At 43.0% G+C, this 25,342-nt stretch overlaps 2 protein-coding genes across 2 annotated transcripts in view; one reads left to right on the plus strand and one right to left on the minus strand.

The window, feature by feature from the left end:
* Positions 1-63: 63 nt before the first annotated feature.
* On the minus strand, positions 64-13,290 carry PEX16 (peroxisomal biogenesis factor 16). The gene is made up of 11 exons (XM_044436213.1): positions 13,138-13,290; positions 10,217-10,252; positions 7,981-8,057; positions 5,521-5,654; positions 4,878-4,978; positions 3,414-3,494; positions 2,830-2,982; positions 2,271-2,343; positions 1,637-1,756; positions 1,377-1,441; positions 64-482 (listed from the first exon to the last, which is right to left on the minus strand). Exons 1-11 carry the CDS (start codon positions 13,259-13,261, stop codon positions 424-426), a joined length of 1,023 nt encoding a protein of 340 aa, XP_044292148.1. The 5' UTR covers positions 13,262-13,290; the 3' UTR covers positions 64-423.
* A 149-nt stretch (positions 13,291-13,439) lies between these two features.
* LARGE2 (LARGE xylosyl- and glucuronyltransferase 2) overlaps positions 13,440-25,342 on the plus strand; it is a 59,628-nt gene continuing 47,725 nt past the window's right edge. The window contains exon 1 of the mRNA XM_044436582.1: positions 13,440-13,553. The gene's annotated coding sequence lies outside the window, so the exon portion shown is untranslated. The remainder of the gene's footprint in view (positions 13,554-25,342) is intronic.

A 25,342-nucleotide genomic window follows, 5' to 3' on the forward strand; every position in this document is an offset into this window, starting at 1 on the left:
AATGCCTGGAAGTGAGAGAGTACTTGCAAGTTGTGTCCTGACATCCAAGACATGAGACCAAGCAGACCAAAAGCAATGCCATCTCCAGGCTTTATTAACTCAAAACTATACAAAATGCATACAAAAAGAGTTTGCACTCCCCTGCCCCAGCCTTGAAATCAGTTATATCAGAATGCAAAAGGGAACAGCAGAGGTACTAATAAATCACAGTCTTCATAGTGTCCAGTGTTCACAAGAAAATGCTTCTTTGAAAAGTTCAAAGAGCCTGTACTCGTATCTTGGAAACCATTAGCATAAGCCATAGAAAGATGTGCTGATGTTTTTAAAAAGTCTCACGACTGCCTCTATAAAGCCATCCTGCCATCCCAGGCGTATGCTTCAGGCTGAGCCATTCCTGACTGCAATAGTCCCAACTGAATAAGATCAACCCCAGTTGTAGAAATAGATTTTCTGCCAGGCTGGCAAGTAATCCATCAGTGGCCCTGAAATACAGAGAGAGAGTGTACATTAAGAGCAGCCAGTAAAGAAGGCCTTAAAACATAGGTGGAAACTGCAGGCCAAGAGGCCAAATCTCCTCTTGGATTCCTAATCCAGCCCCTCTGGAGTTCCCCAAACAGCCGTGTCCCTTTCCCCCAGCTACCAGTCATTCAGTGCTTTCCTATCTTTTTGTGTAGTCCCCATCCCCCACATTCAAAAAGGTTAGATTTCCTTTCTAAGGCTCAGCTGCTGTCAGCCGTATGCTAAAATATGCTCATGTTTGGTATTTTGCTATATTTTTGGTCCTACTCTTTTGACACTGCTGATGAACTGAAAGCTGGTCCAAAATCAAATTCAGGCCTGGAAACCTAAGGCCCGAGGGCCAAACACCTGGAGGTCCACTGATTCCCTACCTCTCCCTAAGACCCAAGCCCAATACAGAGCCCAATGCTTTGACAGAAAGAATGACAGAAACTCTGTGATTGGCTCTTCTTCCTCCATAATTCACACAGGCTATTCCAGGTGCCAAATCCAAGCACCCACAGTGTGCTGTGTATGAGATAATGGCAGGAAATATAGTCACCATTTTGAAAGACAGCTTTGTACTTATCCAAGCCTGAAAAATAGTTTATATTCCTAGAGGCTGATGTAACTTTGTAAGAAGCTGAGTCCTACAGAGATCTGAGCTTTTTCAAATGCCCTAGATGCCAGCATCAAAAGTGTTAGAAGCTGGGATTTTTGCAGACTTGTTCTATTTATACATCTAACTTGTCTCTCATGTGAACATCTGGCAAGGAGACCAGACATACAGAAGGGAGCTAAGCATGATGGGAGGATCCTCTCCTATGGTTTCCTTCACCCTTTGACAAGAGCAGATATTGCAGCGGCCATCTACTTACGGGTGACTAAGCCAACTCCAGGGACGTAATCTGCCAACAGGCGCAGCAGAAAGAGGATCCTGCCCCTGGGGAAGAGAGGGAGAGAAGAAATGAGCCAGTGGCAAAGCTATCAGCGTGAGGAATGCTCACGAGCCATAGATTTGTGGGGGCTTGTGCATCCTGCTCAGCCAGGAACCACATGGTTTCCTATGGAGCTTGAAGAGGGATGGGGGTGAGCATTGTTTCTGCTGAAGCTGGCAGAAAATGCCTGGCATACTCACTCAGAGTATCTGTCATAGAAGGGAGATCTCAGCAGGTAATACAGCAGCAGGACAGTCCGGCGCCTCAGCTCCACATGCTCACGCTTGTTGAGGTCTTTCATATCACTCAGTAAACTCAAGCTGCAGAAGAAAAGGCAGGGAAATTTTAAGGGGCATCTTTTATGCTTTGATGTATCTGTGGCTGCACTGAGCAAAAAACCTTATTCATTTCTCAAGTGAAAAGAGACCTACTCTTTTCTACAATAACAGTAATAATTTTAACATGAGAGCTTTTAAGCTTCAAGCCTCATGGACAGGAGGATGAGAACTGCACTCTCTGAACTGAAAATCTTACTAATTTCAATAGTGAAGAGCTCTACATATGTTCAAAGGCACCATCTCTGTTCTATTACTCGTATGTTCAAAAGTTTAGTTCTATTAAAAACTGGGAGAAGAAACAGGAAGCCTCTCTGTCAAAAAGATCAAACGGAATATTCTCCAGCTACATACACCCAGTAGTGCTTTCTTCTCTTTCTTCTGGGGTGACATGCAGTGACATGCAAGTCCAGTGGAGGACTTGAAAACAATTACCTGTGTTCCAAAAGAATATAAAAAAGTGGGTCCATGACTCTGACATACTTTTCTTCAGACTGACCTTGTGATATCCAGCACTGCTGAGAGGAGCCACGGTTTCCAGGATCTCTGTCCCCATAACCCTAAACTTATCACTACAATCAAGTGTTAAGGAATGGACAGACACGAGGCAAAGGCTGTAGGAGCAGAGCAACGTCCAAGCAGTGCATAAACTACCTAGGCAGGTAAGAACAACTGTACTACAAGGATAATCAGAGTAATGGTAGAGCAACAGACATCCATTAATAGACGTCTTGCTGCCATATCTTTCAGACTGTTGGGGACCACCCACACAAGGAAGCATTGCTCCCCCTCCCAGTTTTAAAAAGCCAAGAAGGGCAAGGAGCCAACATAGAAGTGGTGGCACAACCCTGACCAAGCACTTGGTCAGCATCCTCAAGCTGCATCAACTGTACTGAACCTGGAGCAGGCTTTCTCACCCAGGGACTTAACAAAACCTTGAGTCTCCCTGCCAGAACCAAACCTTCTCAGAGAGCATGCTTTCTGCTGGGGCTGCAGCTCTCTCTAGTGGCATACAGAATATACTGCAATATCCATTGAAAGCCAAGGTAGTAGGATACAGTGGAGCAAAGGACGGGTAACATAGATGGACTCTGCAATGGTTTCTTGGATGCCCAAAGGGGTTGGTGATTGGTCTAGCTCCACTGCTCTTCGGTTCTGCGTCTCCTCCCATCGCTGAGGAGCTCCCCAGTGTCTGGAGTGCAGGGATGGAGCTGAAATTAAGACAAAGGTATGCTGTTGCATGGAGAGCAAAATTTCAATGAGCACCCAGCAAGGTGTCTGCACATACAGATCTGGTTTGCACAGTTACCGCTGTCCACCATGGCATGTGCATGTCAGATGCTTTTCAATATGCAAACCACAGCCAGGCCACGTAATCCACAGCAGCTAGGTTCAGACAACAAGACAAGCTGCAGCCACACCCTGAATATTCAAAATGGCCACTGGCAATCTGTGCAGCCCACCATGGCGGTGGGCTGTTCAGTCATCCAGAGAACACAGCACACAGCTACAAACTACAGCCAGTATCTGAAGTGCACTTGCACAATAGCTGGGGTGTTTTTGAAACACACATTTGAAGTGTGGCAACCCACAAACGAGTCCAGCCCCAGCCTAGCCATCACACAGACTAAAAGATACTCACTGCTATCAAGGGACCTCACGACACGGCTGGAGCGCTTCCCCACATATATCCGCTCCTTCCCAACCAAGTTGCCTTCCATGTCTGTCAGGAGAGAGGTGCATAAGATCGTAGCCAGGGCAGGGCAAAATCCTCCCAGCAGCTGTATTTGATTAAGGGTAGCACACCCACTCATCAACCAAGAATGACAAACTTACAACAAATGGGAATCTGTGAAATTCTTGTTCAAATTGAGTGCTTCTGTGAACTGTCGACAATAAACCAGTGGTGAACATGCAGCCTTGAAAACATTGTTTGACCACAATTCCCAGCATCCCTCATCTGGCAAGGGCTGAAGGGAGCTGAAGTCTAACAATACCTGCAGACTCACACTCTCCCCATTCCTGCCCCACTCATTGCACTAAACAAAACCCAGGTAGGACACCAAAAGATGTTGCTTCAACTTCCTAACATGGCCTTCCAGCAGAAAGAGACACTGTGAATCTCACCCACTCTAAGCCACAGGACAGGCTCCTAAAACAACTCCAGCAGCCCCAGCCAGCATGGCCAACAGTCAGTAATGCCAGGACCTGTGCCCTAAAACATCTGGAGGGCACCAGGTTGTGGAATGCTGGAGTGAAGCATTCTGCAAAACAATCAGAAGCTCCTTTTGCATTATCAGTGGAGGAGGGAAGGCTGCATTCCTTGTATGGTGTTACAAGTAAAAATGGATTGAAATTGCACAAGCCTCTAGAGTTTATCCTCCTCTTAAAGTGTTGGGGAATGGGAGTCCCTCCAGAAGTGGCTCAGCATCCCTCCCCATTGCCTAGGCTGGTTACGTTTAATGAGAGCTACAATCTAACAACTAGATGACCACCAGTTCCTCACCACTACTCTAAGGAACGGCAAAATGAGGCAGGAGGTGGCCCAACCTTCTCTAAAACAGCCTTCCCCAACATGTGTTGGGCTGCAGTGCCCTTCATTCCCAGCCAGTATGGGCAGGTAAGAGGGCTATACAGCCAGTAAAAGTTCAGCTTGCTGTCCAAAGATGTCTCTTTGGTGCACAGGGGCTCCATTCTTGAGGTCTGCCTTGCCTTAGCTGCAGCTTTTCAGGGCTGCTTAAATGCTCTTGTATTCAACCCAAACTGCTTCCACTGATGGCTTCCTCTGCAGGCTGCACAGAGGCATCCTTACTTCCTTTCTGGATCTTTCCTAAGAGCAGGATCATCTTCCTGACCTAGGTCTGTAAGCATACACATCTACCTGGATGGGTGTACCTTTGCCCAACAATATTTGTGCATGCAAGAGGTCACTAGAAATGAAGGTGGACACACAGCAATGCAGGGAAATCACTAAGAGCCCAGGCAAATGACTTGCTTTTTAGAAATAGTCTGGTGGCCATAAGAATAGTTCCGCTGGACTGCATCCAGACCCTCCTTCTGGTCCTCCCAATTAAGCCAAACTGGTTGCACCCATGCAGTGCCTTACCTTGCTGCTGCAATGACTGTCTCCTGTCTAGTGGCACAATGGGAGGAGACGTCTGGATGCCAGCTTTGTACCAGAGCAACAGCAGGAGGCGCAAGATGGCTCTGTGGGTTACAGCAAGTCATGGGCTGGAAGCAGCAGACACGTGCTGAAGCCTGCAGCTTCACAGTCAAGGCACTAGAAATATACACATCCATGTTTTGCACTGATGGGCAACACCCCCCACACATTTGCATTTCTGTTTGGAAACTGCCTGTCTTTGACAGAGGCTCAAAAAGAACCCAAACGGAGATGGCTGTGTAAAGTAGGGATGGGTGGACTTCAGGCTCATGGGATCAGCTTGCTGTTGTGCTAGAACCCTGCGATCCACTGGCCAGAGCCAGGAGCAAAACAGCAGCTCAGCTGGATGGTCACACAACTAGAATTAAGGAGATGGGTGCCCCTGAGCAGATGCTCAGCACAGGAATTGGTGAGCTGTACCAGGACCAAGCTCGCCAGTTCTTCCCTGCATGTGTTGAATCTGCATCCAGCTGCTCTGAAGTCACCGCCAAAAAGGCCCCATGCCCCTCAAGTGTACCCCAATGGATCTCATGGTGAGCCATGAACATTTGATGTCACATACCCCTCCTTTCCATTCAATACTTACTTGGCTAGCTGAATGAGGACAATAACGGCCCACCTGCCAGTCTCACCCCACACCTTGACAGCACCCATCTCGGCAAAGACCTCCATGCATTCGAGAACGCTCAGCCATGTTAGCAGTTTCTGCTGAGGGAGTGACTGCAAAGCAAGAGGCAGGCAAGTATGATCTGCCAGTCTTCAATGTATAGCCAATATTCTCCTCCAAATCTCAGCAAGACAGCTCTGTTGAGGGCTGAGTGGAGTCCTGGGTCAGAAGCCTTCCAGACGGGTAGTGTGTGGAATTGGCTGGGGCTCACAGGAGCCTCCTATGCAGATTGGGCCCGCAAGTTCTTCAGATGAGCTTTAGAGTCTCAGACGAAAAAGAGGAGGGGGAAGTAAAGTATGAAGAGCCAACGGCAGGGGAAGCCGAGATGAGGAGGGAGCAGAAAGTCAACCTGATCTTGAAACTGTAGGAAACCAGAGCTTTTCTAAAGAGGAACTACAGCGGAAAATAGGCATGACAGACCCAAGAGTAAGGACTCAATTAGGGAGAACAATAGATAATAATATAATAGTATAATATAATAATAAAGTATTCTAAGTGGATGGATCTGTAAAGTAAGTAAGGAACTATCTTGAAGGCTCAGTTTTAAGATACTATTTATTGGAAAGGAGGGGGCATTAGTCAATCCATATTAGGTTAGAATCAACTTTCAATCCAGCTACGTGCATTGATTAACTACTTCCAGTTCAGCAATAGCTTACTTGCAGCCCTCAACCTGAGCCACTCAACCATAGAGTTCTATGGGTAGAGGTGCTCTGCACTGGTTCCACCCCTTTTGTCTTCAGCTCCACCCACTACCAGAAATTGAAAGGGGTTCAACACTCCATCATATACCAAAAATTAAACAATTACTAGAGCATATCTTGGGAAATATGTTGGAACAAGTAACAGGAAAGCCTCTCCCTCTTTCTCTCGTACATTTGTGTACACTTGTGCTGGCTGGCCGCTGCTGGATTACAACATCAGATCATTAAGTTAATCAGCAACACATTTCTTATGATAGGACAAAACAGTACAATTGCACCAGTTATATGTAGGGGGAAAGGTTTGTATTCTGTACCTTGTGTTAATATGCAAGTTCTGTAAATGCTCTACTGAACTCACTGGAAATTACCTTTTGAGTGAATTGATTTGATTTGCACCCCACCTTTCTACCAAAAATGTGGCATTCAGGGCAGCTAACATGTGTAGGATTGCACAGTTACTCTACACAGTTATTCTATTTCTGATTCAGTTCCCAAAAGACAAAATGGCACCACCCATACACAAGAGCAAGGTACCAACAAACTCAAAGTAATCCCTGGGTTTGCAGAAGTACAAAATCTCCATAAACAAAAAACTCTGAAGGGGAACCCTCACCCCTGAAAAAAACCTCAGCTGCCCAGGTGTGGCCAGGGTGGTGGGGTATGGAGTGAAACGTGGATGGGAAGGAAAATGGAATGGAGTACCTGGAAAAGGAAGAGCAAGGAAGAAGCATGGAGATAAAACAATGGTAGAGAGAACCTCTCCTGGTCTAAATAGGCTGTTTCTTGGCTTGCTCCAAAGAACTATACTTAAATGTCCCAAGGGACAGAAGTAAAAGCTTCCCACAGAAATCAATGGAGATACCCAAGATTTCAATATAGATGGAATTTTGTACCAGTGTGTTCACCCTCAAATGGAGTGAACCCCCAACAAAAGCCCAGTGGGGCAGAGCATGCTGCATGGGTATGAAATGCTGACTGATTGTTGGGAGGAGCAAATGGGAGAGGGGAGTTAAATGGAATGGCAGGAACTTTGAACAGAAGCACTTCGTGCTGCAACTGACTGCCCTGCTTGTTTAGTCTGATCACAACATCGTATCTATTTTGACTGCCCTCTCAGATCGGAACTACATTGCTTCATTTGCAAGCGTTCATTGTCAACCTTCACATCTTCAGATATTACCCTAAACTCATGAGCTCTTGAGACTCTCTAGTCCCCTGCCCGGAACTTGAACATAGGCATGCATTGGAAAGAAAAACATCTAGGTCAGAATTTGGTCCCTGGGCTTCGCAGCTAGAAAACAATCTTTCTTGATTTCAGTGAAAATTAAATTGTGGCTTTCCTTGCTCTAGAAGCAATTAAATAAAGAACATGGCAAAAACCTAGCATGAACCTAGTCCACAACAAGAAAAGGGCAGGGAAAGGCTTTGGAATAGCGCCACCAACAGTCAGAAGCATTCCGGAAGGCCACCCGGACTTTCATCAGCCTTTCAACAGAGTGGTGAGGTTTCCCATGTTGCAACCTGCAATCTGGGAAGGACTGGCACCTGGCTGAGCTTTAATAAGGCAGCCACTTCAGAGCTGATAGACTGACAGATCAGAATACAAGAGCAAGGTTCTAGTCCCTGGGCATGGGAAACAGAGTGCAGACACTTCTTGCCTAGAGATGGTCCTTACCACAGGAAGAGACTGCTTCAGCTCCTTCCGAAGGATCCAGTCATTAAGCAGCACCAGCAAATTGGAGGCAGAATAGACTGAGGAAAGGCATAAAGGAGAAAAGGAATACAGGTCACAGATTTGTTACAGTGTCTCTTTCAACAATTAAGCTGCCTTAAGAACAGTCATCGCTGCCATCTCTCTGCATATCTTCCCAATTATGTGCAGCTGATGGAGACATATTGCAAGACAACTGTCTTGGCCCTCTTCCATAATCCAGTGCAAAGGAACAAAAGCACAGCCAAGTTCTGTCTTGTCCCCTGCAGGATGAACCAATCAGCACTTGCAACTTTATAATCCTGAGCATTATTTCAAAATGGCTGTATGCTTGCTTATATCCTTAGGAATACCTTTGTCTTGAACCATACCGCTTGCTCATATCAAACATTCTGGCTCTCTAAAGAAGGGTGAAGGCTGAAAAAAAGAATTCACAGAAGCAAAACAGATCCTGAATGGGTAGATGTTGTTTTTTTCAAAGGTACAAAAGACTGAAATTTATGGGGCCCAAGCACCATCTTCATGGGATGATCCCAGTCATTCCCTGGCAGATACTCGGGGTATCTATTTTGTAATGCCTATAGAATGTACCATGGGAATAAAGTACTTGAATTGATTTCAGAAATAACTATCTCACGAAATTCAATATTAAAAAGCTTGGAGTATAATACAAACATGGTCATGTTTAGTAACGAACTCCAACATTTGTCAACATAGTCAGTCATATCAGTTTCAAACCTAATGCACTGACTAGTCCAGAACACAGAGACATAGATCTTTGCAACAGGCAAGAAAGAATTGCCTTGTTTAATTCATGATATGCAAGCTGCTTGGAGAGCCTTTTTTTGGCTGAGGAGCAACATAAAAGTACATCAAATGTATAAATAAATAAGAACTCCTCTTTTGGGAAGGAAAGGCTTACATTCCCAAGAAATCTTAGATGAACAGATTGCAAAAACAAACAAACAGACATGGCAGAAATAATAGGAGGCTGTCTCAATCCATCACCAGTTGCAGCTTGGAATCAGAACTTGCATAAGTAGAAATCCACTCATATAATGAAGCCTCCTGTATGTGCCTAAGGTCAACCAAACCACTGGAGTAGATGTGGGGGGCAAACAGGTGGATGAAGGAGGAAAAGGGAAACCAGCTGTGCCTGTGGTTCCCTTCTACTGGCGAATGGCAGAACTGTATGCAACCTCAAGTCTGCATTCACACAAAGGCAGACAGTACTGAGTATTCCTGTAGCAATCAGGCATTTGTGTAGGTGTACAAAATCCTCACAACTGCAATCTAATTAGTCAACAATATTTCACAGTTCTCTTTTGCCAGGCATTCCAGGTAAGAATAACGACTGAAGTCACACACTTATGTCGTGTCTTAAACAGAAATGATCCTTCAAGCCACAGGTGTAGACCCTTTGCTCCTCCCTTCGTGACAGCCAGTGAACAAACCAAGAAACTTTTGGTTTATGGAAGTTTTCTCTAGGAAAACTTTAACTAGGAAACAATGGTTTAGGAACAGACAGAATTCAGAGCAATTGGCATTGGCTTAGTATCTTGGCTTTTTTGAAAGCTGTGAACCATAATTTCCCCGTATGATGCGAGAAATTTCAGTTAATGGAAGAGTTCCTGGTCTGTTTGGTCCTGCTGCAAAGAGAGAGGGAAAGGGCCTGTGCCCACAGGGCTGGTTCATTTCTCAGTTTACTGTTCTAAATGTGATCACTGAGTCAACCTAGCAGGCAAGAGTAAGATTAGAACTAGTCCTGCTCTGGGATTGTTGACATAAATATATCCTTTATTATCCCCAAAAAACCTGGTCAATTCAATGAGATTCATGGGTAAGAAAGGACTAGAAACGGAGCTTCTATATTCCAAGCCGAACATTAAATGCATCTCTCAACAATCCCGCTAGCAACCACTGAATGATCCTGGTCATGCACTATGTGAGTCTTCACCAATGAGTATTCTCCAGATGTGCTGAATTACAGCCACTGTTGTCTCCAGACAACAAAGGTCACTAGCCATGCTAGTTGGAGATGATATAAGTTATAGTCCAACATATCTAGAGGGTACCAGATTGTGGAAAGCTGCACTACGTTTCCAACTGTTCTTTTTCAAGAGAATCCTCTTAAGCCACCCTCTCCTTCAAAGCCCAACTCTGAGAGGCAGGGGCACAACAATTGTTCAGCACTACTTACCAAGCTCAGACAGCTCATGAGAGTCAGAGAACCGACCTAGAACAGTAAGCATAGGTGAAACATAAACCACTGTTACCTGCTTTTCTTAAAACAATCCAATCAGGGATTATCATAGGAACAGGCTTTGAAATTCTTGTTTGCCTCTTAAGCAAAAACACCAGCACGTTGCCCAACCAACCTAAGGTTAGCATTTCCCACAGAGCCCAACCTCTACCTTAAGTTCAATATCCTCTTGTGTAGGACAGTGCACCGCTGCAGATTCATGAACTTACGAAGCACTTACTATAAGTTAACAATGAATGAGGATTCTTCAATTTGGATCTTTTTGACATAGCATTTCAGGAATCTAACTTTGATAGATGAGAATCTATGGCTTCAACAATATAGTCAGAACTACTTTATAAACTTTTTTCAGATTAAAAATGGACAAATATGCTTTTATTTCAGTGCTTTCTTGATCCTGCTACACTAAACATAAGAGGTCAGGATATTGGAACAACCGCCACCTTCCAAATAGACTTGCCCATATTTAAGATTTTCTTCAGAGGCCCTGTTATATATCCTGCCACTGAGAGGTTACATGGATGGGAACATAGGACAGGATCCTTTCTGTGGCAGCATCATGCTTGTGTAACTCCCTCCTTAAAGAGGCTAAATGGTCATCATCTTTGCCTAGCTAAATGTTTTTGTTTAGGCTGCACATTAATGGACTTTAAAAAAAATTTACTCTACTTTCTTAACATTTTAAATATGCTTTGTCCTTTTTAAAAATGTTATTGTGAGTGGGATTATTTTAAAATTTCCATATCACCTTGAGGGACTTTTAAATAGATACAGAAAAAATGGCTGAAAAATTTGGAGGAAGCCTAATTAGGAAGAGAGCTTGAAAACTGATTCTTATGTATGCGAGGTGGGGAAGAGATGTTTAATATATGGAACCAAGCAGAAAAATATATACAATTGCATCCTAATTATGCCACACTATCTTGTGACCATCATTCCAGCAGTCAGGCAGGCCTATGCCAGTATGGAGAAGGTTGATCAATAGACTTTCTCTACTTGACCTTTTAAAAAGCTTTAGTAAGTTCCTTAGCTTGGCAAATTTAGCAAGATGGAACAAGAGGGAAGATTCTTTTATGGATCAAAGAGCAGGAAGTATATAAGAAGGAAAACTCAATGGAACAAAAGTATGCAGGATCCATGAGACCAACTTTGGCTGATTTGTACATTTGAAGTCAGTAGGGAAATAGTCAAGTTTGTAGGTGATACATAATTATCCCAAATGACTAAGAATAAACTCCAAAACAATTTCACAATACCAAATAACAAATAGTAAGGAAAATTCAGTTCAAAGTTGGTGATGAACATGGGGACAAAAAAACCCAGTCTTGCATGCACACTGATATAGTCTGAACAGTTTGTGACTATCCAGGAAAAAATTGGGTTGCATTGAAATATGTACACCAGAAACAAGTAAAATCTTGTATGTGGGAATCTTAGGGGAAAATAGAAAAATAACACAGTAAGTATAATAATGCCTTTTATTAATGGTGTACAGTTCCAGTTATCCAACTTCATGAAGACCACCAGAGAGCTGGAATAAGTACAGAAAACAGTGATCAAAAGGATAAAAGTGATGGAATATCTTTGAGAATACACCAATGGATTTGAAGTTTTTAGTTTAGAAAGAAAAAAGGGAACAAGACTGAATACTGCTGCTGCACTTTTCCTTACTCCATTGCAGTCTTGGGACCTACTGTTAATATAATGGAGAGTTAATGTTTCCCAAACCAACACTGGAAACATTCCTTTCTGCATCAAGGCAGTTTGGTGATCATTTCTAATTTTTTAAGAACTACTAATGAAGGGCCCCACTGGGATTTGAACAACATAGGATACTACCCAAGAAAAAATATTTGGGTGGTGGTGGAGGATATGACAGTGTTTTATAAAATGATGAAATGTATAGAAAAATGGATATATTTTTCTCTTTAGCTCATACCACTAGAACTCTGTATACCTCTGAATATCAGATGTTGGGAAAAAACAACAGGAAAATTGTTGACTTTAAAAACTTTAGCGTGAAGGGTTTGCCAGAGGCTGGCCACCACTGGTAGCAGTACACTGGACTAGACCTTGATCAGGGCTCTAGTTTTGACAGCAATTCAAGGCTACAACCAAAGCAATCAGGACAGAGTGAGAGCTCAGAGTTAATCTGCAGCAACAAATGTAATCAGAGCACTTTCCAAATGGAGTATTATCAAACTAGTGATTAAAATCTGCATGGCATTCCAACTTGATTTTGATGCTGCAGACATTTAACACATATTAAGCAACACCCAGAGAAAATGGGGGAAGGAATGAAGAGCTTCCCAAATCACGGGAAACAAACACCCCACAAATAAGTCACAATAACAAACTGCAGAGGAAAGAGATACAAGTACTCTCCCCAAAACCTAAATCCATGCCCAAAGGATTAGGATAGCCTTCCCCAACACAGTCCTCTTCATGGCTGTACAGACTAGGAGATGATGGAAGGGGCAGTCCAACATATTTGGCTGACCCCAGCTTGGAGAAGGTAGGAGAAATAAAACAACAGCCATTTTTCTGTCATTTAGAGTTGCCACTTTCCGTCCTGGCAGAGCTTCCATACATGTAATTGCTACATGTAAGGAACACACAGAAATTCAGCAGTTGACACTTTCTCTTCACACCGTACCTCCATGCTGAGGGAGGCTTCACCTGTCGGACCTCTACCTGCCACGTAGCTGCTAGATGTACTGCACTCCTGCCAGGAGACGGGGTAGCATACCATAAACACGCTTAGTAAGCTTGTCCCAAGCCTATTGGTGCGACGGAGAAGGATGGCTCAGACACTTGCCCGCATCTTCCCTCTCCCGGTTCAGCCTGCCCCGTCATACCTGGCAGCAGGTAGGAGAGACCGCGCACGGTACTCTCCAGCTGGGCAGTGGCCGCCGGATGCCGCTTCACGTAATCCTGATAACAGTCGCACAGGTGCCGCAGCCTCCCTATCGGTCCAGCCATGGCTGCCCAGGAAGAGAGAGCGGCTCCCCCGCCCCTCCGAGTACGCCCGGCCGCGCACGCGCACTTCCTAGTAGCCGTTGCTCATCACCCCTCGTCTCCTCTCACCTCTGCGCCTGCGCAACACTGATCCGGAGCCAGAGCGAGTCGACTGTCGAGAGCAAGAACGAGCCAGGGAGAATGAACAGAGCGCGGAGCCACTCGGACCAACTGGGAGGAGACGCTGGGAAATTTAAAGGGTTGAGGGGGGAAGGAGGAGAGAAGAGCGTGAGAGCGGTGTGCGCTTCGGCTGAGCGTGAGTATTGCGTGGGACAGAAGAGGCCGCTCCTCGCTTTTTCAGGGATGGCTGCTGAGGCAAAGCCTGTTACTCAGCGAGACCCGGCCGAACCGGCAGTCCGGGCTGGGGCTGCTACTGCTACTCATTGCCAGCGGTGGCTACCTCGGGCTCGTAACAGGTGCCTCGCCGGCGAGACGGGCTGGGGAAAGCTCGCGGCGCGAAAAAGTCTGGACCGGAGGGCTGCCGCTGCTGCGAAAGCGCTGGGATGCGCCAGCGCTGCCTCTCGTCCCGCTTGCCCACTGTAGCAGCATCGGGTAGGCACCAGCCCACTCGCCTAAGTGAGGTGGCATTTGGGTTGTGTGGTGAAAGTGAGAGGCAGGCTGGAAGGAGACCACCAAGTTCCCTCTTAATATCACCTCGCGCGGACGAAGGCAGACTCTTGGTCCAAAAGGTAAAAAAAGAGCAAGGTGCCTTGCGTTATTTTAATACGCAGCGCCTGGCACGCCGTTTGGTGGCGCCATGTGTTAAAACCCGTGGTAAGAATAGCTCTAGCTGGAGTAGGAGTTCTATTGCTGGCGATAATAATAGTTCCCATAACCGTAGCTCTTCTAAGTGCTACGTCAGAAGTGGTCTTTCTCTTCTCTGAGGAAGGAAATGACATCCATTGATTTATTTCCAGGGAGGCAGCTGTGTTAAATCTGTTGCAGCGAAAACTGCAGAGTTTTATAGTGTTTTAACGGTTAGCAAATTTATTTTGAAATATGTTTTCGTGGGCACTGGCCACTTTATCAAATTTTATTTATTTATGTATGTAGATATGCAGGACTATGATCTTAAACATGCACCCTTCAAAGTAAATTCCACTGAAATCACTTCCAAGAATTGTGTGCGGCTTTCTCTCTTTTGATTAATTTCCAGTAAATAATGTATAAAGGTTCCAACTTGTAAATCCTGCCATGCAATCCTTCACTTTTGGGGTGAAGTAAGGTCTGTGGCTGCACAGTGATGAGTGGAAAATCATTTTAGCATATTCTCAGAGAAGCTCATTTTCATGTTTTACAGCTTGCAGATGTAGCAGGTAGATAGCACCATGACTGTGTATCAGTGACACTTGTCTAGTGACCAATCCAGCTGACCAGTGTTTTTTACCTGTGAGAAATGAACCTTGCCAAATTAAGCTCAAGGGAGAGAAAAGACAAAGTCCTCAGTGGATAAGTATGCAGGAACAGTACCCGTAAGAGCACGATCCTTTGCATATTTAAGATTGTGTCCTGCAAATCCTAGATGGCTGGGGAAAGCTAAGAGTTGCAGGAATTTTCTCTGTCTAAAAATGTATGGGCTTGCTCCCTTAAAACACTTCTGAATCTACTAGAAAAGTAGTAGGCAGAAGGTAAATCTCCAGAAGTTTTTGACTTCATTTCCCACAAACCCCTGTCAGCATGACCAATGGCAGATCCAAACATGTTGGAGTAATTCACTGATGCACAAGTATTCAATAAAAAGTATGGTCTGCATCCATGTTTTCTGCTTTGTGAATAAAGCATGTCTAGCTAATTTTCTCTCCTCCATCTATATGAAGCAGCAGTGAGATGATCAGAGTAAATTTTTTAGACTAGAACTCCAGTTGTATAGTCAAGGCTATGGTTTTCCCAGTTGCAATGTATGGCTGTGAAAGCTGGACCATAAGGAAGGCTGAGTGCCGAAGAATGGAGGCCTTTGAATTGTGGTGCTGGCAGAGACTCCTGCAAGTCCCTTGGACCGCAAGGAGATCAAACCAGTCAGTCCTAGAGGAGATCAACCCTGACTGCTCTTTAGAAGGCCAGATCCTGAAGATGAAACTCAAATACTTTGGCCACCTAATGAGAAGGAAGGACTCCCTGGAGAAGAGCCTAATGCTGGGCACAATAGATGGCAAAAGAAGAAGGGGACGGCAGAGGATGAGGTGGCTAGATGGAGTCACTAAAGCAGTCAGCATGAGCTTAAGTGGACTCCGGGAGATGGTGGAGGAGAGGAAGGCCTGGAGGAGTGTTGTCCATGGGGTCGCGATGGGTCGGACACCACTTTGCAACTAACAACAGCAGAACCCAGCATGAACTGCCTACTTGGTTCCTTGAAGACTCACTGTGTCTGATAAAGTTCTTCTGGTGCCTGTGTCAGGTCTTCCCCACTTTGTTTGGGCTCTTATACTGTATAAACCCTGGTGTAGTCTCCTCCACATGTTTTTTGTCTAAACATGCATAGATTGCACCTTAGTAGCTTATTGTAAAGTTAGATAGACTTCTCTGAACATTTATTGATATATTTACTATATTTAATGCACTCAATAACCAATATTCTCTGGACAGATTATAGATGGTTAAAAGAATAAAATACAGTCCAAATAATATTAGATATCACTGGGTTGCAATCCAGAGTGCACACTCATTTATTACATTTTATCCTAATCTTTCAACATGTTCAGAATAGGGTATATGGTTTGTCCTTTCATTCCTCAGTGAACTGATGACTTAGGGTAGACTTGGGAGATGGTGTCCCCAGGTCACTCAGGGCACGGTTCAATGCCCTTCACCGCAGATGCACATAAGCCTCCAAACTCAGAGGCTTAGGTGCATCCAGTGAATGGAGTGAGGCATAACAGCTATATCTGTAATTGCTACATCTTGTGGCATATATTTCATCCAGACAGAGAGCCTTTTCCCCTGTTGTGTCCTCAAAGTGGCAGCCAGCATGATTTTTGTGTCAGCTTATGAGTGGGGTGGGTGGGATGGAGACTTAGCCTCTGGAGCGCCAGCTCTAAGGTTGCAGGGCTTCGGCAACCTGCCTCTGAATAATCCTATGCCCCGCCCCTCCCTGTCAATGTCAGGAGGCCACAGGGTTGCGCTTCAGTGACTTCCCTGGTTTTTTGGTCACACTATAACACTAATCACTAGCTATATGAAGCTGACACATACTTCTGGATACTGTGGATAAGTTCAAGCTGTATCTCATTCATTACAGCATAATCTTCTTGGGCAAAAGCCCACTTCATGCATCCAGAAAGCTATTTTTAATCTTTTGATTGATCAAATTTTTGAAAGCTATTTTCAACTCTGTGATCCATTTCCAGTTAAAATTGACTAAAATAACAGCATCAGATTAGAATTCCTCCATCCCAGTGTAATCTTTAAAAAATTGTCAGGCCATCAAAGAATATCAGGAGTTGCTTTCACATGCATTTCATAGGATTGTGATGGACATATATTCTGCCGCCTGCCCACTGTGCCTGTTCTTTTAAAAAAAATGTAATAAACTATTTCAAAAGATACAAATACAAAATTAAACTAGAAAAAACAACACAAGATACAAAAACCAGAGTGTGTGTGTAAAACAATTAGTGCCCCCCTCCACTGGGACCATGGCTGTGGAATCCTTTTTTCCTTAATTTCTTTCTTCCTCTTTGCTTCTAGCTCTAACTTTCTGCTCCTTCAGGAATACCCCCTTCCATACAAAATTGCATTGTGTCAGCCAAAGGTTTAATACCCTTCCCTTTTTTAGTACATATTCAGTAAACAAACCCCATAGATCCTTTTTTTCACCCTAATCCCACATATCAACTTATCATTAACACCTATGTTCCAAACTTCTTTATACCATTCAATTAACTGATGATTCTTTCTATGCCTGTTCTATTAGCCAAAAAACCCCCAAAACGTCAGAACAGCTTTGTACTTTACTGCTGCTGGTATTCCACCAATACTGAATGTATTTCTAGAAAATTGGGGAGCAATCCCTCAAAAACAGATAGTAGCAAAGGTAGCTGAGTAGGCTCCAGATGATATAATGAAGTCTGATTTGTTCCAGTAGCCCATTTATCAGGATGTTTATATCCTACAATTACATACAACCCATTCAGGTTGCAATACAGTAAGGCAGGGGTCCTCAAACTCAAACCTCAAAGGCGGGCGCACACGGCGAGGTGAGGTGTGGGCGGGCACGTGCGACGAGGTGGGTGTGTGCCGCGAGGTGGGCGCACGAGGCAGCAGCTTGCTCACTTGGAGATTGTTTTCTCCAAGTGAGCAACCCACTGCCTCCCAGCGTGTGGGGCAAGGTGGGCGGCGGCAGGCATGGGCACAGTGTGTCCAAATGGGCATGGCGGGCTGGATCTGGCCCCCGGGCTATAGTTTGAGGACCCATGCAGTAAGGGCTCCAGAGTGCTTTTAAAAGACCCATTCTGAATACATTTCAGTCTCATCACATCTTGTGCTATTTTAGGTGCCTGGTTAGATTCTTCTCACAGTTTTAAAAAACAGCCTTCTTTGATCTGTTGGGTAAAGCTGTCATCTATTTTTGAAAAACAGTACCTTAGCTGATTAATCAAATGTATGATAATCAAGTAAAGATTTGTTTAATTAAGAGAATAATCAAATCTTTATACATCTGTGGAATATTACTAAACAGTGCTTTTGAAGAAAAAAGCATATTTAGCTTCAGATAGCATGAGGGTTTATCAGAGGAGGTACTGTCTTAGAAGAGGCATGCCTTCTGTGTGGATGTACAGGGCAACTTCCTTTTCTAAGATGGCACCTGTCATCTTCAGTTTTTGTAGAAGAGGGATGGGAATGCTTCTTTAGTTAAGGTGAGCTGCAAAAATAGAAGCTACCACCATAAGCCTTACACTTCTATTGCTTATGAAAACAGCACTTCTTAAGCTAATTGAAACCTAGCATCCGTGACCCACATGATAAGGTCTACAAAGTTCAAATTGATTGAATTAAAAAAATACATCTTTGCCTGGTATCAGAGAGATGACCACATTCACAGCAGATGTGTTTTCTTGGACAGAACATTCCATGAACATGGGACTATTGGGGAAGAGATGTATTTCCATAGGAGCTTTTCTTGGGGGGGGGGGGGGATATATAGACAAAGGCCTCTGAAGCTGACCACAGGGAGTTGATCCATGCCAGCACGTTGCTTACATAAATAGCTGGGTGAATGGGTTAAACTGTGAAGCTAAATGCTTCATAAGGCAATATGGTACAAGAGGGCATCTTTATTGACCAAAAATTTGGGTGCACAGAGAGTAAGACATAAGCAAACACAATTTGTGGCATTGTCCAACATTATCATGGGGCATGTCAATTAAGCACTTACTGTTAACTTCCTGCTTCCAGGCTTTGTGGAGCTTGATCCAACACAACAGAGCTTTAACTCTGGTCTTAAGCCTGAAGGATTTTTTAAAATCATTGAATAAGCTTTTATACTAAATGTAAAATGTACTTTAAAAATGAATAGCCTGGTTGTGGAAAGAATCGTGGCTCCATGATAGAGCACGTGCTTTGCATGTTAAAAGACCCAGAGCTAACCCCTGGCTTTTCCAGGTCAGGTTAGGAAAGACTCCTGATTGAAACACTGCAGGGTCACTTGAACTTACTTGGAAAGAATGAGCTACATGGAATGGAACAGCATAAGGCAGGCTCCTGTTTGGGTTGTGTTTTTAGTTCATCCAAAAAAAAAAAAGTTTTATTGACGAAAATAAAATGATTAATCAGTTTTTAAATAATATTTATATAAGATTTGGAGGGATGTATCTGGTGCTTCTTTTCCTTATATATCACATTGGATCTCCTCTCATATGTTTTCCAAAATGAATATTCTTCATCTTTATTTGTAGTCTTGTTCTATTTTATTCATTTTTCTCCAATCCTCTCTTTGATAGCAACTGAGAACTTTAAATAAGTGTGACCTTAAAAATGTTATCTTGACATTTATCTTATGTTAATTCCCAGCACCTTGTGCACAATCTTCTTCCTCTATTCTTCCCTTTGACTAATGCAGGTTTGCATCCATGGATACAGCACAGGTACTTCTTGACTATTTGTGTGTCACCCAGCTCCTCTTGGAATAAGCTTTGGGAGGAAGGGAAGACAAAGCAGACCTAAAATAGCTTAGCTTAGCTACAAATCTTCCATCTAGTTGACCAAGGAAGGCTTCTTAAGGTTCCAACAAATATTGTCCAAAATCAGAGCATCTACACTTTGTAGACAGAGGCCTTCCTCAAAATAGGATACATCTTTGAAAATAGCATTCTTTGTTTTTAATCCATTCCTGCAACTGAAAATTGGGTATATTGAAATTCCTAGCATCTCAGAGAGGAAAAATATTTTAAGAAAGGGTTGCAGCAGATCTGTGCCTTGGCAAGGTAAAAACCAAGGCAAACATTCTGTGGGGAGTGTGGGCAAAATGTGATAAAAGCTGGGACAGACTACCATGTTTTTAATGGGTCTGTCTGACCTTGGAAGTGGTAACAGGCAACCAGGTTTATATGAGCTTGTCCAAGATGAACAGAGAAGACACTGAGCCCTTGGAATTATGGAACTTTGAAGTTTGCTGTGCCTTGAAAAATAGGTTGGGATCCTGTGAGGAAAGCAATGTCAACATTAGGGTGGAACTGATTGGCTAAATTAGTGATTTCAGTAGCAGGGTGGAAACATTTGGGTAAACCAAGTCTTGGAAGGCTTGACACTCAGTATTTTTATACTGTTTTAACAAAAAAATGTAAAGATACTATGAGTGCCAGGTCTAACATGACAAAGGTGGGAAAAGACTAGGGACTAATTCTCAGGTGGCCTCAATAGCCATTCTGGGCTGAAAACAAAGGGCTGGGTCAGAAGAGGTGATTTGAGATGGGCAAACTATTGTGGGACTTTATAGCTATTCAGAAATTCCAGGCCAGGGATTTAATCAAACTTGGGGGAATAGACTTCATGCTTGTCATATATGCGGATAGTTACATTAAAGTATGCCTGAATAGGTACAGTTTTGATCAAATTGGTGCTGCTTGGTTTGTATGTGATCTGCAAGAGTTTTAGGTAGGATCATTTTCCGCCCCTGGTTTTCCTACCTCTGTCTAACCTTGCTCAAGCAGGGTTTCTTAAAGTAATCACTTTCAGAGTTGCCAGCTATTACCAGAGCCTAGAGTGCCTCCCCTGCTGCTGTACAGCCTGCTTTCAGTTCTGTGAGTTCTCCAGTACTTGCACCCACTCATCTATGCATCTAGACTGCTTTCTGTTAATGCCTAGCCTTGTAATAAAAGCTTTTACTGATGTTTACAAATTATATAGTTAGTGGTAGTAATTCACAGGAGCCGAGATTCTACATTCAGTAGGTCCCATGAATGTACAGCTTGCGTTATTGCCAGCAACCCTGTGACTCAGCTTCAGTTATCTTGATGGATAGAACTGCTCTGGGGATTTTATTGGAGAACTTGGCCTGAGGGTTACATTTCCTTTGACAATGTGTGATGTTTAGTTTAATGTTGCAAGCAAGCATCTGCTCTTCTTCATTTCCGAAAGGGTTAGTCCCTCTGCTCATGTTGATACTATAACAGAGGATTTTTGTGAGTTCTTAAGATGTTACCTAGAGACAGAGCTACACATTGGGTCTGCTCAATCATAATGGCAGCAGATAGTGGATTAATTAAACACAGTTTGCTTCAGAATGTGCCATTGCCATTTTGCATATGCAGCTTCTGATGGACCTGATTAGAGCTTCCTCTGTGATGTCGAAGCCTGGATGTTATGGACCAGTTCACCTGCCATGACAACCCGCTATGGATTATTTAACCCACAGTGAGTCTGTAGCAAAACCAGATCCCTATTTTACATATCCAGCCCCTGGTTGGATGTTGTCATGTTGTGTGGGTTAAACAGTCCTAGAACAGCCAGTGGTTTATGCAAAGTTTAACCTTCACATAACCCACCCATTGCCAGGTTTTCATGGCACATAAACTCCCAAGTGGGAGTTGGACATGTGAAGTGGCACCCATGGATGCTGTAGCTTGTCATATCATTACTCAAACAACCCAAAATTAACTACTAATTTTAGGTCAGCTGTGGATTATTTAACTCACATTTAACCCTTAAGGTCTGGGTTTGGGAATCACAAAGTATCCTCTGCTTAGGCCCATCAGAGCTTACATATTTAAAGAGACAGCAGCAGATGCCTATTATACACCATGACAAATTGTGGATTAATAACTGGGTCATCTTCGCATGACCATATTTGCCAACAATGAATGGGACATGTGGTGGACTTAAAATGGAGAATTGCTATCATCTCCTACAAATGCCCCATTCTCTCCTATACATGCTACAATATTAGCATTTTGAAGCAAACTCAAAATCGGGTGGATGCACCTTATGTTAGCAGAGCTCCACTCATTGAAGGTGCATCCACCTGATTTTGCACTTCCCTGTTCCCAATGTAATCTCCATGCTGGGTCTTCCAACCCTCCAGCTAGGTTTTTCAATTTGCTGGTGGTGGGAGAAGAGGTGAAATTAAAATCCTCTTCTGTGAAGTTGCTTCTGATCAGGATTCATGCCTTATAGATGTAGGCTCAGTACTGGTTTAAATTATCACTGGTAATGTATTGATTGCCTATATAAACACAGATACCTTATGAAAGAGAAAATGGGCCCTAACATTTCTGCAGGCTTAACATCAAAGGAAAAGAAAGACAACCATGCAATTTCATTAGACTTTAACTATTGAGGCAGCCTTTATATGCCAGGTTGTATTTAGAGTTCCACTAAAGAACAGTGCTTGCCAATTGAGTTCTGACTCATCCATAATGACAGTGTACACCAGCTGGCAGTATTGCATGTTTCTCTGAATAGAAAGTGTATCATTGCTCAGCCACAAAAGGTAGTGTAGGTCCTAGAGCTTAGTTTAGGTTAAATCTAACCATTATGCCTCAGTAGTAATATTTGATGTTCTGTTTCAGATTTCAGCTGATGTTGGTGAGCTCTGACTTACAATACAACATAACTTATGTTACAACATGTCTATGTAACATTTTTATTCTTCTTAAAATGTTTATTGTGTAGTGCCTTTTTGAAATACCTCTTAGAGGCATCAACTTTTATATCTGTTTCTTTTCTCGAATTGCATTCTTCCTGTGAACAACAGCAGTGGTTTTACTCTTTTTCCTGTGTTTTTTCTAAATCCAAAGTACCAAATCAGGTCAGGAGAAAAGCATGTGAATTTACAGGAAGGTTTTGCTGTTCCTGTAGTTTTCAGGTGAATGATGCACTTGTTTGGTTTTCCAAAACTCACAGTTGGTTGTTCAAGCCCTGGCAGGCTTTGTCATCCTCTCTGGCCCATGAGCCAAAGAAATGGCCACTTAGCCAGGCTGTGAGGTTTTGCGTATGCAGCAGCCTTAAAGCTAAACAAATGGTTCAGAGGATTTAAGAAACTGATGTGTAAAATTCCATTCTAAAATCTATGGGTGAGTTGTTGCAGGTTTCTAGAAAGCTATTGGGATAGTCATTGAGCTAAAAGTTCTTAGCCAGAGTATGACTGTGTTAAGTAATTGCTATGGTATAAATGAATAAATGGGATTTTGCTCACAAACGTCTACTCCTTGTAGGGCAGTCTCTCATCCCCTGTGAATTGATTGTGATGTGTAACTAGTAAATCCTTGTTGGTATAGGTAGTCTTTCTGGAATTCTATCATTTCTTCCTGAATAGTTGCCCGATAACTTCCACACTTGAAAAGATGTACTGAACTTGATTAACCTGTTTTGAAAGCAAGAATCAAGAATAAGTAGATATTCCAGCTTGGAGACAATTCTGTAACACTGCAGAAGCTTTATTACTGCCTGAAGATGGAGAGCATTGGGAATAGTTACTGCATACAATTTTGTGTCTCTTAAGTATGATCAGTTTTTCTCTATCTTCAACTGTATTATTCAATTCATCCTCTTTGGCTGAACAAAACCCTTGAGTGTTTTGGAGCAGCAATTCTCCACACTGGGGATGTGTCCTGCTGTGATATGCATGGGGTTAAAAAGACTTGTCTTATTATATTTCCAACTGTTTTTGTCAACCAAAAAGTTTGTCTGCAGTGACATACAGTGCATTTCTTTTCATTTTGCACCTTGTTGTACCAGTACTAGCTACCCTGTGCATTTCCCTCACCACACTTCTATAAACAAAGAGGTTGCAGCCTGCTGTTCACACTTAGCCACCATGGCTTATTTGAAGGTTAAAGAACTGTCACATGGCCCCACTACAAGCAGGTGAACCCAGCATGTAATGAGCCCAGTGTGCCATGAAAACCAGACCAATAGGTTAATCATTTGTTAAATGATCTACAGTTAACCTATAAGTAGTAGTTAGGTTACTTGTGAATTGTTCAATCCACAAGTAACCTGAAGTGTCTGAGTTTGACCCCAGGTTTGACTCACATGACCCTGAGTTTGGATTCAATATTTTAAAAGGCTGCTGAATGTGCTGAGAATGCACCTTAGTAAACTGCAGGTTAATTAAGCAATGACTTGCTGCTGTTACATGCGAACTGCCCTAGTAAGATTACTGGTGTGGAAGCATTTCTGCTTAACCATTTCAAATGGTATGCTGGGGCACCTACTTGCAAATACATTTGAGAGTTAACATATTGACTGTCTAATCCAAATTATAATCTTGCAGGAGCAATGACATTTATTGTGATAACTGTCAAGATTTAAGTTCAGATACAGGATTTCTACTACAGTGACTGAATCACACATAGCCTTCTGGCCAGCCTGAAAGCTGCCACCCTTTTATATGACATAACATAAAAGCATAAACTATCCAAGATATGAGCTGCTAGAGCCAAAGGAAGAAATCCTTTCAAGGCATGGCTTTGCTGACCTAGGCCTTCTTCAAATCTTCCTGTTGAGTTTTCATTCTTTTTAAAGTACAGTAAAAATGAATTCTCAGTAAGAAAGCAAGTTGATGTCTTCTGTTTTTATTACACTTTTCTGTAATGAGCCCAGGGCTCATGTTTGGCACTCAGACATTATGCATCTCCTTAAGGGCAGGAGACTTACAGCACAATCCTATACATAACTCCTTAGGAGTAAATTTGGTTGTGTTTCAAGTAAACAAATATGTTACAGCCTTAGGTTGCAACCTCATACAAATACTTAGTTTGGCATAAGTTCAACTGAACACAGTTGAATTACTTCTGAGTAAGACTTGCATAAGGCTTTTCTGTTAGTCTGATAATCACATCTCTCAAACATTAACATTTGTAACCTGCCCAGAGTTGTAACCTGGCTAACAGGGCAGGTTAGAAATCTAATAAATAAACTGTTTGGAATCCTTTCCTCAGAAATTAGCACACTGTTGCAGGTACCTCAACCTTTTGTGCCAAAGCAGTAGTTATAAAACCAGTGTTGAACTCTGTCAAGGCACCTAATTAATTTGATGTGCTCTAAGTTTGATTTTTCTCTGAAACATGCCAGAAGCTGAGTTGTCTTGTGCCAATGTCACTACTTACCCTGAGACTACTAACCTATTTGCTGCCTGAAAAAGTGGTGTTTTAAAATCAGCAACTCTATCTGCTGTAAACTTGGGCCTTCTCTTAGCACAGTTTCCAAGAACAGTCTTCTTAACCTGGTGGCCTGCAAATGCTTTGTACTACAGCTCCTGGAATTCATGACAATTGGCTATGCTAGTTGGAGCTGATAGAAATTGCCCTTCAGATGTTTCATGTGACACCAGGTTGGAGAAAGCTGTCCTACATACACTGAGCATTCATTGCTTTGCATGTTTAGACAGAAAACAACGCCTGCAATTTCCAACAAACAATTATGTGGTTATGATATGAACTGACCCTAAGCTATTGCTTATGAAAAATGATATTTGGGGGAGGGAAGTCTGATGCCACTTTTCTATAATTAATTAGATGAGGTAAATATGACCTACAGCTCTATGGGCCAAGTGAATTGAGTATAGGAAATGTAGTCTTCTAGGAAAGAAGAATATTTTGCATAAAACAT

The sequence above is a fragment of the Varanus komodoensis genome, unplaced genomic scaffold (genome assembly GCF_004798865.1).
Source record: "Varanus komodoensis strain SLA01 unplaced genomic scaffold, ASM479886v1 scaffold3, whole genome shotgun sequence".
Lineage (NCBI taxonomy): Eukaryota > Metazoa > Chordata > Lepidosauria > Squamata > Varanidae > Varanus > Varanus komodoensis.